A 12,704-nucleotide genomic window follows, 5' to 3' on the forward strand; every position below is an offset into this window, starting at 1 on the left:
GGGATCTTGGAAAGTTGGCACCCCTGTAATGGTCTCTTATTAGTTTTCACTCAGCTTTTCCTGAATCTGACTAGTAGTGCAGTGATATGACCAGAAAATCACTACTAAGCTAAGACTATTTCACATTCAGGGTTCTGGAAAAGCCGAGTGTTGACCCCTGTTTGAGTTGTAGCAACCACATTGCTTGTCACCCAGCTTTTTCAGGGGTGTATGCCATGTAAATTGTTGTGGTATAGATCTTCCTCACACCTGAATACATTATAGAACCAGTAAAACCAGTATACAGGATGGGGAGGTGCAGAGAGGGACGGGGGCAGGGTGAGTGACAGTTTTCTGGTGACTTTTTATCAAACTGGTGGCGCAATTTCTCCCATAGGGTCTGATCATCTGGAGCCCTGAGATGGCCGAGCCATTGGATTATGGGAGAGTACAAACCTCAGATGTATATACTGTGACCATACGTGTGTATATACCACTTTGGTACGACTTTCCCTAGTTAAAGGGACGCTCCAGTGATAGTCAGACTTCCCCACGTGACTGAAGCTGCCGACAACCGACCTGTCCATCCTGTGGCGTCAGGGTCTAATAGATGGCTGCCATCGGACGCCAGTATCTAACTTGCCACGTTGTCCATTTGCAGAGTGAATACATCGCCCCCTGTGACTGTAGACGGGCATTTATCTCGGGGTTCGATGGCTCGGCAGGTGAGTGTATAAAAGTATAAAAATGCCATTTTTTTTCCCCACCTATATAGGCTAAGACCTCACGCCAAAGTGGCGTCAGTCATACAGGGTATCTCTGCACCAGCTCCATTCTGGAACGTCTTAATAATTCAGAAGTAGTTAGCACAAGCTGACGTACAGACCACCAGTCTTCATAAATTCCCCCTCATGGTGTCCATTGCTGCTTTGTTTTTGGAGCAGGGTGAGGTGATGTTATGGGGTCTTCTTGTGTTTTCGGTGTGAACAGGTACGGCGATAATCACAGAGCAGAGCGCTGCGATGTGGACGGACGGGCGCTACTTCCTGCAAGCGGCTCAGCAGATGGACAGTAACTGGACGCTCATGAAGATGGGTGAGCTGGACCCTTGTTAACCCTTCACTGCCTGAGATTTTTAAGTGTTTGAAACCTCTAAAGGGGTTCTTGGAGATTAGAATAAGCCATTAATATCAGTTCAGTGGAGATTCCCACTCCCAGCACCCCCACCAGTCACACTGGCTGTAGTCTATCCTTTTTTTTTTCTTTTCCTCCTCCAGCTTTTGAACCCCACCTATCCAAAATGTTAGGAAATCCTTTAGCCAGGAGACCCCTTTAATTGGGACCTTTCTTATTTTTATACTGTAACTGGATTATAATCTCTGTTACCTTTGCCAGGTTTGAAGGAGACCCCGACACAGGAGGACTGGCTCATCTCTGTACTTCCCGAGGGCTCCCGAGTTGGCGTCGACCCATTTATCATGCAAACAGGTAATCTCCTCTAGTCAGGACAATCATGTCACCAGTATTGGGACGGATTTGGTTCAGGACATGCAGGGCCGTTCTAATAGAGTAGGGGTCCCTGTTCATACTTTTTGTGTCTAGGTCCCAGGTCACGGTTTGGTCCAGGAAATACTGCTAACATCTGGTCCGTATCTCCTGCACCAAATTGGGCTTTGATCTATAATAGACTTCAACCGGTGCTTACCCAGTGGCTGTGAAAACTACAGCTCCCAGCGGCAGGTATATGTCAAAGCATGCTAGGCGTTGTAGTATTGCAACTAGAAGTGGTCTTTGCAGTATATGTTATTCAGCTTTTTCCATATAAACCCTGGTAGGCTGACCTCTTATGGAAGATTAAGGACTATGGGTACATGACTATTTTTGCCAGGCTCATTCCAGTGTAGTGGGGCAATTCTTATGTGATCCAATGTTTTGCAAACCTAATTTGTTAATAGTCCCGGCTGTGTAAGCCTCCACGACATACTCTACCGCATTATTCTTCATTTACGTCTTTGTGCTGCAGATCAGTGGAAGAACATGTCCATGGCCCTGAAGAACGCCGGTCACCTCCTGGTTCCTGTGCATGAAAACCTCATAGATGCCATATGGAGTGACCGGCCCAATAGACCCTGTCAGCCGTTCATAACCCTGGGGCTCGAATACACAGGTCTGTATTGTAGAATCTGCCATTTTTGGGTTACTTGCCAAATTCTGATTTGTCCATGCACCCAGACCAATGATGTTGCCCATATTACTGCCCAACACCCAGCCCCCTGAAAAGGTTGCCATTATACCAATCCATTCTCCGCTTTATACTATCATTGTTTTTGTAAATTTTCAAGGTTTCTGCTGCATTTGTAGGTTGAAAACATTTACTGACCTCCTACTTATCTGATCTAATCTTGTCAGTCCTGTCTGAACCGACTACAGCGGCAGCAGAAATCTTTCTAATACCCTGATAGATTGTTACAATGTATCACTGCAGGACTGGATAGAATTGTAGCAAAACTTTGGATCTTAAGAATACTGGAAGGTGGTAAGCAACTGGGTAGCAAAGTCTGTTAGAAAGTTGCAGAATGTTTTGAGATAACCTATAACCTATATTTACATAAGACCAAAGAGTCGCATGAAGATCCTGTGGCCACAATTGATATCATGGCTGCCATGTGCTTCACCATGTGAAATGTTGTAGATGGCGGGGTCAGGGCCCTCAATGTATCTCTGTCTCCTCAGGGGTGTCATGGCAGGAAAAGATTGTGGCGCTGCGGACTAAGATGGCAGAGAGGAAAGTCTCGTGGATCGTCCTGACTGCTCTGGATGAGGTTGCGTGTAAGTGATGATATAATACCGCTGATATCATTTAGGTCTGTACGGTATAATATCTTATGTAATTGTCTACTATCTTAGTATCTATTGAAAATCTAATACTCAGCTGGCATCACTATTTTAGGTTCTATGACTCTCTCACTATTTTTGTAACTTACTTTAGGTTGTTTTTTCAGTTAGGGCATCAGTATAGGTCAGTGTGGGTCCGACACCCAGTCCCTGCACCAACCAGCTGATGTGGGGGCCAGTAGCTATGGGGATGTACAACGCCAGGAGCGGCTCAAGTAATAGGTACAGACCTGCAGTCCCGTCCAGTCTATAGCGCTGGTGTCCGGGTACTGTCGCTCTAGCTTTGTGCGGCTCTATAGTTCCCGGAGGCAGCTAGATCAGCTATTTGATGCGGGGTCTTGCTGTTGACCCCCCCCACCAATCTGATACTGATGGCCTGTTCTGTGGTTGAAAGTTCTGGGAGATGGAAAATCCCTTTAATTAATGAGGAGTAAATCGAGAACTTTGGTCACATTTTCTTTAGTAAATCCGCCCCAATATGTCTCCTTTTCAGAAACGGATGCAAAAATCTTGAGCATTGCTGTTTTCTAATTATCACTGCAGACGGAGGGGATCACTCCCAGCATCCTCTCACCTCACCCTCAGTATAACTGGGTACGATTATATCCCCCATGTCACCTCTGCCTTACTTGTAGGACTTCTGTCCACCATCTTAATTGCAGACGATACTCTGGTCAGGCAGCATCTCCCGTCATTCCTTGCTGAGGGGCCAGATCGCAGCGTTCTAGTTATATAGACCATTAGAAATTGTGAGTAAGGTGCAACAAAGACAGATGCAGGTCCAAGGCCCAGGAGAACCGGTGCAACTTGTCCCAGGCAGTGTGCAAACTCCACCCACTGCAGGGAAGAGCAAAGCTGATTGGCTGGTTATAGCCTGACGTCATCTACAAGAATCTGTCTGGAGGAGATTCAGTGACATCTGCAGAATACACTTAATGATACATATATACCATATATTTATGTTCTTTTATTATAATGGCACTGCAATAATTGCTAAATATAGGAAATGATTTTAATGTCTATTTTTCTTCCATGTCCAGGGCTGTTCAACCTCCGAAGTTCAGATGTGGAATACAATCCGGTCTTCTTTGCTTATGCCATAGTAGGGACGAGTGAGATCAGGTGAGATTAAGGTGTCGTTCTTATCACCCAACAACCCCTATAGATAAACAACTTGGGCCTAATGCTCGACCGAGTGTGCATCCTACAAAAATATTGCAAAGGCTTGGGTTGCACACTCGGTCTTGTGCATGAGGCCTTAAAGGGCTGATCTGGTTTGTAAGGCTGTGCTCAGATCTCCCTCTTCCCCTTGTTTAGGTTGTATATTAATGGCGAGCGCCTTGCGGACCCCGCGGTCAGACGTCACCTCCTCCTGGATTCTTCTCCTCCCGCTGAGTTCAGGATTCGGCTGCAGCCTTATGAACAAGTCCTGCCTGCGCTGGAAGATATATGTCTATCGCTGTCGCCAAAGGAGAAGATTTGGATCAGCGACAAGTCCAGCTACGCCCTGACAGAGACCATCCCCAAGGTATACGGTCTAGGTGCTATAAGGGGGGCTTTAAATGATCAGATATGACTTCAGTGCCATCCCATAGGGGTGAAAGTGATCTATCGAATTTTGTTTTCTGCTTTTTGCCCAGACTCAGAGGTATCTGTCTCCTTACACACCCGTATGTCTCTCCAAAGCTGTGAAAAACACCACAGAGATAAATGGCATGAGGAGGGCACATGTGAGTACAGCACGGGGTTAATATTACTACTCTGATAGTCAGGACACCCCCAGTCATGTGATATCTGATTTATCAGGTAAACCCCCCCCCCCTCATTTTTCCTAGTTGGTCCGTTCTGCTTGTCACCCAACATTCCCACTACAGATATAACCTGTAGGACCACTCAGCCTCAAGCAACATAAAGACTAGAAACTCCATGTATGCTGAGGATATACCACATTCCCTCACATTGTGTAAAGTATCCAGCTTTCCCATGTTCCTGAAAGACTAAGCTGGACAGCCCATATCACAGTGATTGAGTAAAGAGGGGGATTTATTCAGGCATTTTTTTTGTATTCTGTAGTCTCTATCGCAGCTGAAAATGCTTTCCCGGGACCCTGAAAGGTTAATCTAGCAATCTATGGCATTATTTTGGTGCAAAGATGTAGATTGAGTATTCAGTGGTCCCTAATACCCAGCTTTCTTGGCACACTGAATGGTAAATCGGTCTAGCTAGGCTACAGCTTGGAGTACAAGTTGGCAGACTGATCATTACTGAGGGATTTACCCAGCATTTCCAGGCTTCTGGATGTCAATAATAGGAGAGAAGATTTGTCACTGCCGAGTTAGGTAGATCTGTCATTCTGCAGTCTGGAAAAGCTGTGTGACTTGTGAGAGAGGAAATACTGGCTATAATAACATACGCTGCAGCAACCTGTCTTATATCTACATGATCACCATTACAGCAACAGGACCTGGAACAGCAAGACAGACTTCAGCCACTAGGGGGCAGCTCCTCCTCAGTAATGGCGACCTCTCCAATAGATCCCTTTATTCAGTACATCCTGGTGACTCTTCTGACCTCTCCATCATTATAAAATCTCTATTTCCTCTTGTAGGTGAAGGATGCCGTCGCTCTGTGCGAGTTTTTTAACTGGTTGGAAAACGAGGTAAAAATACCAAATTTCTGCAATTTTATCTTATTACATATTTAAGACACTTTTTTAATATTCCTCCTCTGTTGAAGTTTATTTTTGCACTGGCTTCCTATGCTTATAGATAACTGTTAGTCTGAACGAGCAAAGCTGCAGTGTAAAGCATGGAAGAAGGACAGATCAGTAGCATGAGCTGCATATGGAATATAGATGGTGTATAGACGGAGTATAGCTGGGATATAGGCTGGGTATAGATGGGGTATAGATGGTGTATAGATGTTGTACAGACTGAGGATAGGTGGGATATAGATGGTGTATAGACTGAGTATAGCTGGTGTATAGATGGAGTATAGATGGTGTACAGACTGAGAATAGGTGGGATATAGACGATGTGTAGCTGGTGTATAGACTGGGTATAGATGGTGTATAGTTGGAGTATAGATGGTGTATAGACGGAGTATAGATGTTGTACAGACTGAGGATAGGTGGGATATAGATGGGGTATAGACGGAGTATAGCTGGTGCATAGATGGGGTATAGATGGTGTACAGACGGAGGATAGGTGGGATATAGATGGTGTACAGACTGAGAATAGGTGGGATATAGATGGTGTACAGACTGAGAATAGGTGGGATATAGATGGTGTATAGATGGGGTATAGACGGAGTATAGCTGGTGCATAGATGGGGTATAGATGGTGTACAGACGGAGGATAGGTGGGATATAGATGGTGTACAGACTGAGAATAGGTGGGATATAGATGGTGTATAGATGGAGTATAGACGGGGTACAGACTGAGTATAGGTGGGATATAGATGGTGGATTACATGTATATTATTTCTCTGTCGTCAGACACCATTGTGTTCCCTCCATGACTTGTATTATTATGTAATTTTCCATCCCAGATCCAGAAGGACACAGTCATGGAAATATCCGCTTCTGATAAAGCCGAGGAGTTCCGCAGGTAAAAGCCTCCAATGTTACTGTGACAATATAATAATATAAAAACTATAGATATAGCAAATGGTAATAATGTACCGACCAGTCAGATGTGAACTGTCCATACTGGTCAGTTTTAATGTAGTTGCCCCATTGTCCTGTCAGCAGAGGGAGCTGAACAGATTGATGTATCATTTTATAGGAAAAGATTCAGTATAAATAGTATTTTATTGAGGAAAATTCCTGCTTGCTCTGGGTTTGAGTCTGGGGGCGGAGTCACTCAATAATTAACAATGAGACCGCCCCCGTCTCAGCCCAGAGCAAGCAGGAGGTAATTCTGTAAGTGAAATTCTAAAGGATTATTTCCCATAAACCCATATATCAATCTGCTCAGCTCCTTCTGTCCTATAACATTCTGCAGATATTCAACATGTAGGAACCACACACATGTAATGGGCTGATTTTGGAAGATGTGTAACTCCTCCAGTAAGCGAATGAGGGGTAATAGTGGGCAGACCCCAATAACCAGACAGCTATGGCATGGTGGGAGAAAATCTCTAAACATGACTGTGCATACAATGCCGTGTGGATCGTCAGAGAAACCAATGTGGATCCGGTCCGATTCAGGTTAGATTTCGCAATCGGGTCCATCTTTTCTAATAGTAGGGTCCCCGATATGCACAGAAGGAACATGGATGCCACTTTCAGTGGATCCATACAGGGCTGTGGTCATGTGTATGAAGCCGAAGTAAAGAATCCTTTATGGAAATAAGTGTTACACTGTAACAAAACCTCCTGAGCCTGGAGACCTCGTAACCTTCTATTCTGTCTGTTTCAGCCAACAAGAAGATTTTGTTTCCTTGAGTTTTGCAACAATTTCAAGTTCAGGACCCAACGCCGCCATCATTCACTACAAGTAAGAGCAAATCTGACTTTTTTTTTTTTAAGTTTATTTTTTTTTCTATTTTTAAGTATTAAAAACTTCCATATCTCATTGTATTGTTTGTTGCACTTTCTACAGGCCGGTTCCCGAGACAAACAGGAAGCTGAGTGTCAATGAGATTTTCCTACTAGACTCTGGAGCGCAGTACAAGTAAGGAGGACGCACAGTTTTACCTTTCTAGGTCTGAACCCTGTTGCCCCGTTCTATTACTTTGCGCTGAGCGTATACTTATAACTCAGCGTCCTAATAGTATGGTGCTTTAATGTTGTGCGCAGAGGTGCTGTACTTGCAGCATTACCTCTGCTACTTGGCTGTGTTACAACTCTGAGGTCTGAGACCAGCCGCCAGAATTGGAACATTCGATGGATTAACCTCTTACCGTGATCAATAGCGATTGCAGGGTCCAAGAGGGGAAGGAGTATATGAAACCTGCGCCATTTAGGGGTTAATAGAGCCCTCCATGATCAGGACACCCCTCTATCTACTGACGGCAGCCATATTGGTTGTGTACAACACAAATCCAATATTCTTATTTATTTCCGTCTACAGGGACGGGACGACAGATGTTACCAGGACCGTGCACTTGGGGACGCCGTCAGACTACGAGAAGGTGAGCGAATCCTCAGACGTGACTCCCGCCTGACCGTCCATCAGGAGTCCGGTCTCCGTGTAATACATCTTCTTATTTATCCCTATAGGAATGTTTCACGTACGTCCTGAAAGGACACATCGCCGTCAGCTCCGCGGTGTTTCCTAATGGGATTAAAGGTAGGTTCGCACTGTGTAATCAGAAATGAGAAGACTGATGTTCCATTCACTTCTATGGGCTGCCAGAATTTTGGAAGGTATTATAAGAGTGATTGGATGCCAGGAAGAACTATCAGAGGGATGGATAAGAAACCAGGAGTGCTTACATGTAGCTAGAGACTTGGTTTGGTCTCTGGGTATACGGAAGCCATCAAAGACACTTTTGTTTTCTCCTTCATCCCGCTACTTTCTTGACTTTCACGCCTTTCGCTTCTGGCGTTTTTAGCGATTTAAAAAATGGCGAGAAAACAATTAAGGCGACGGCTGTTAACTAATTATTTCCTAATTAGGACGCGCGTCTTGTATACAATGTATCTCAGAGGATCTAATTATATCGAAGGCGGAATCCAGTCTACAGAACAATAAGTTTATTGCCAATTATTGTAACGTTAATTTATCTGATTAGAATATGTGGTGCTCGGTGAGACGTAACGCGCGGCTGGGGCTTCATCTGCTCCTCGGCGCTGTGTACTCGCCTCTCCGGACGCCATCCATCCGTAACTGGTGCACGTCGCTTTCATCTTATGTGACTGGCGCCGCACTGAAGGGCTTTAAAGGGGTTTTGTGAGACTTATGTATTGATGATGTGTCCTTAGGATAGGTCATCAATAAGCGATTGGTGGGGGGGGGGTCTGACAAAACGACCCACCGCCAATCATCCGGTCCGGGAAGCTTCACGGTTTGAGTGAACTTCCTCTTCAAGCACAGCGCCATACGTATAGTGGCTGTGCATGGTATTGCAGCTCAGCCCCATTCACTTGAATGGGACTGAGCTGCTGCTTTAAAGGGACCCTATCGGTCAGACACAATTTTTTTGTAGGTACCACGTCGGAATTGCCTTAAGAAAGGCTATTAGTCTCCTACCTTTCATCATCTTCTCGGCGCTGCCGTTCGCCTACAATCCCGGTACTTGTCAGTATATAAATAAGTTCTTTTGCAGCACTGGGGGCGGGCCCCAGTGCTCAGACAGCACTGTGGGTGGCCCCAATGCTGCGAGAGAACTCTCTCCAGCGCCGCCTTCTCTTTTTCCGGCTGTGTCTTGTAACTTCTAAGGCCTCGGGCCTTGGGCAGAGCAGACTGCGCATGCCCACAGGCCACGAGAAAATGGCTGCTTACAATACTGTGCAAGCGGCCATTTTCTCGAGGCCTGTGGACATGCACAGTTTGCTCTGCCCGAGGCCTTAGAAGTTACAAGCCACCGCCGGAAGAAGAGTCTGAAGATGACGCTGCTGAAGAGGAGGCGGTGCTGGAGAGAGTTCTCTCACAGCATTGGGGACGCCCCCAGTGCTGTCTGAGCGCTGGGGCCCGCCCCCAGTGCTGTGAAAGAACTCATTTACATACTGACAAGAACCGGGATTGTAGGCGAACGGTGGCGCGGAGAAGACAACGAAAGGTAGGAGACGAGTAGCCTTTCTTAAGGCTATTCCGACGTGCTACCTACAAAAAATTGTGTCTGACTGATAGGATCCCTTTAACCTGTGACCAATGAACATGACGTCATCAGCGCAGGAAAGAGGCTGCTCCGCTCGTGACTGGGTGTTGGACCCCAACACCCACATATTGATGACCTCTCCTAATTATAGAAGTCCCAGAAATCCCCATTTAAAGGGGAACATCACTAATTAAAGGTCCTGCAGATTTACTTTTTGTCCCCACACACCTTAAGGTTGTCTCCTTTCTGTATATAAGGACATTATGGGTTTGCCGCCTCTGGATGTAAATGAGATAGACCTAATACTGCTCACAACTCAGTATTCGTTACATTTGTATCCAATTGGTCTCCTGTCCTGATTGTTTGTTACAATGTATCGGATCAGGAATATTGATCAGATTGCCTCCAGGGTCCTGTGACTCCTTGTGACCGCCATTATTTTACAGGACATCTCCTGGATTCTTTCGCTCGCGCCGCGTTATGGGAATCCGGTTTGGATTATCTACATGGAACCGGACACGGAGTGGGCTCCTTCCTCAACGTCCACGAAGGTCCCTGCGGCATCAGCTACAAGACATTCGCAGACGAGCCCTTGGAAGCCGGGATGATCCTGTCTGATGGTGAGATGTTCAGTCCACTCCAGTCACACCCAAAGCTGTATGCAGAATTCTGCTGACATCGCTCCAGAGCAGGGATCAGGAACTACAACTCCCAGCATGCTCCATTCCAGCTCTATTACATGATATACCCTCAGTGCCGCTGTTCTGAGCGTGCATGTGTCTGTCTGCACAGCAGGGAGTGATTCATGTACTAGAGATATTCAATCGCTGAATTATGAATGCAGCTCTGGATGTGACTGGAGTAGAAGCCATGTTATTACTGAAATTTCCAGAGCAGTTTTCTGCAGTTTTTTCCTGATTTTTATAGAGCCGGGCTACTATGAAGATGGATCGTTTGGGATCAGAATTGAGAATTTGGTTCTTGTGGTTCCTGCCACCACCAAGGTGAGATGTCATATCTGATCTGTAGATGTTTTCTCTCCATCTTGGAGGAGGTGTTCCCAGGGAACTTGGTGTACAGATCTCTTCAGGGACTATTGCTGTGGCCTCTACATTACTTTCCCCCCCCCCCCCCCACAGCGCCATACATTGTATAGTGGTCATACTCGGTATTGCTGCTCATTCATTTGAATGGGACTGAGATTTACCATGGTCATGTGATCAATATCACAGGCCTGAGAAGTGCAGCTCACTATCCTAGTCCCGGAATACCCCTTTAAGATTGCTTGTTTCTTTCAGTACAACTTCCGGGATCGGGGCAGCCTGACCTTCGAGCCGATCACACTGGTGCCGATCCAGACGAAGATGATCAACGTCGACTTACTGACTCAGAAAGAGGTAAGTGGGTCTGAAAACCTGCGTAGGGTGTTCAATGATGAAGAACTGACTGCATCCTGTTACCAGATTCATGTATAGATCATATTCAGTGAGCTCCAGAGCGCCCCCTAGTGGAGACTGCAGATAACCATGTTGTCATTTAATTTGGTCTTCACAGGGGATTTGACACCTTGTATCTGAAAAATGGAGCTATGACCTTTATAGACATGTATTAATTACTCCACACCGACTTCTAACCCTTCACAGCGAGACATGAGTTGTGGTTGACAGATAGGGGGCGCCCTCTGTTACCTCTATACACTCACATCTATTTTCTGCCATCTCTTCAGGTGAACTGGGTGAACGACTACCATAAAAAGTGCAGGGATGTTGTCGGGGCTGAGCTAGAAAAGCAAGGACGCCATGACGCCCTCCAGTGGCTGATAAAAGAAACGCAACCTATCTGCAAATCTAATTAATATTTTTGTACACTGCTATTTTTTACATTGACCATTTTGGGATTTGATCTGAGCCAGGTAATGGACGACAATTTATTACGCCTTCATAGAAGGTGATTCATTGGTTTTCCAATATCCGAGGAGCAGGCGGAGCATTCACGTCTATAGGTGGACTGACCATTATATGATGTAAAATTATGGTATACAAAATTAAAGAATTGATACGGTCTGTATTATGATTAATCTCATCATGTCCTACTGATCCTGAGTTACATCCTGTATTATACTCCAGAGCTGCGCTCACTATTCTGATGGTGCAGTCACTGTGTACATACATTACATTACTTATCCTGTATTATACTCCAGAGCTGCGCTCACTATTCTGCTGGTACAATCACTGTGTACATACATTACATTACTTCTCCTGTATTATACCCCAGAGCTGCGCTCACTATTCTGCTGGTACAGTCGCTGTGTACATACATTACATTACTTCTCCTGTATTATACCCCAGAGCTGCGCTCACTATTCTGCTGGTGCAGTCGCTGTGTACATACATTACATTACTTATCCTGTATTATACCCCAGAGCTGCGCTCACTATTCTGCTGGTGCAGTCGCTGTGTACATACATTACATTACTTATCCTGTATTATACCCCAGAGCTGCGCTCACTATTCTGCTGGTGCAGTCGCTGTGTACATACATTACATTACTTATCCTGTATTATACTCCAGAGCTGCGCTCACTATTCTGCTGGTGCAGTCGCTGTGTACATACATTACATTACTTATCCTGTATTATACTCCAGAGCTGCGCTCACTATTCTGCTGGTACAGTCGCTGTGTACATACATTACATTACTTATCTTGTATTACACTCCAGAGCGGCGCTCACTATTCTGCTGGTGCAGTCACTGTGTACATACATTACATTACTTATCCTGTATTATACTCCAGAGCTGCGCTCACTATTCTGCTGGTACAGTCACTGTGTACATACATTACATTACTTATCCTGTATTACACTCCAGAGCTGCGCTCACTATTCTGCTGGTACAATCACTGTGTACATACATTACATTACTTATCCTGTATTACACTCCAGAGCTGCGCTCACTATTCTGCTGGTACAGTCACTGTGTACATACATTACATTACTTATCCTGTATTATACCCCAGAGCTGCGCTCACTATTCTGCTGGTACAGTCACTGTGTACATACATTACATT

The 12,704-nt window shown here is 45.3% G+C and overlaps 1 protein-coding gene across 3 annotated transcripts in view; it reads left to right on the forward strand.

The window, feature by feature from the left end:
- Window positions 1-11,721, forward strand: part of XPNPEP1 (X-prolyl aminopeptidase 1) — a 16,537-nt gene extending 4,816 nt beyond the window's left edge. For all 3 annotated transcript variants that reach the window (XM_075258535.1, XM_075258534.1, XM_075258536.1), the window contains exons 3-20: window positions 641-704; window positions 970-1,074; window positions 1,375-1,467; window positions 2,003-2,146; window positions 2,713-2,808; window positions 3,915-3,996; window positions 4,192-4,402; window positions 4,515-4,604; window positions 5,483-5,533; window positions 6,424-6,482; window positions 7,296-7,373; window positions 7,479-7,550; window positions 7,950-8,010; window positions 8,099-8,168; window positions 10,086-10,259; window positions 10,567-10,643; window positions 10,938-11,036; window positions 11,366-11,721. In XM_075258535.1, the coding sequence (XP_075114636.1) occupies window positions 641-704; window positions 970-1,074; window positions 1,375-1,467; window positions 2,003-2,146; window positions 2,713-2,808; window positions 3,915-3,996; window positions 4,192-4,402; window positions 4,515-4,604; window positions 5,483-5,533; window positions 6,424-6,482; window positions 7,296-7,373; window positions 7,479-7,550; window positions 7,950-8,010; window positions 8,099-8,168; window positions 10,086-10,259; window positions 10,567-10,643; window positions 10,938-11,036; window positions 11,366-11,494 (1,755 nt within the window). In that variant the 3' untranslated portion in view covers window positions 11,495-11,721. The remainder of the gene's footprint in view (window positions 1-640; window positions 705-969; window positions 1,075-1,374; window positions 1,468-2,002; window positions 2,147-2,712; window positions 2,809-3,914; window positions 3,997-4,191; window positions 4,403-4,514; window positions 4,605-5,482; window positions 5,534-6,423; window positions 6,483-7,295; window positions 7,374-7,478; window positions 7,551-7,949; window positions 8,011-8,098; window positions 8,169-10,085; window positions 10,260-10,566; window positions 10,644-10,937; window positions 11,037-11,365) is intronic.
- Window positions 11,722-12,704: the final 983 nt, after the last annotated feature.

The sequence above is a fragment of the Leptodactylus fuscus genome, chromosome 10 (assembly GCF_031893055.1).
Source record: "Leptodactylus fuscus isolate aLepFus1 chromosome 10, aLepFus1.hap2, whole genome shotgun sequence".
Classification (NCBI taxonomy): Eukaryota; Metazoa; Chordata; class Amphibia; order Anura; family Leptodactylidae; genus Leptodactylus; species Leptodactylus fuscus.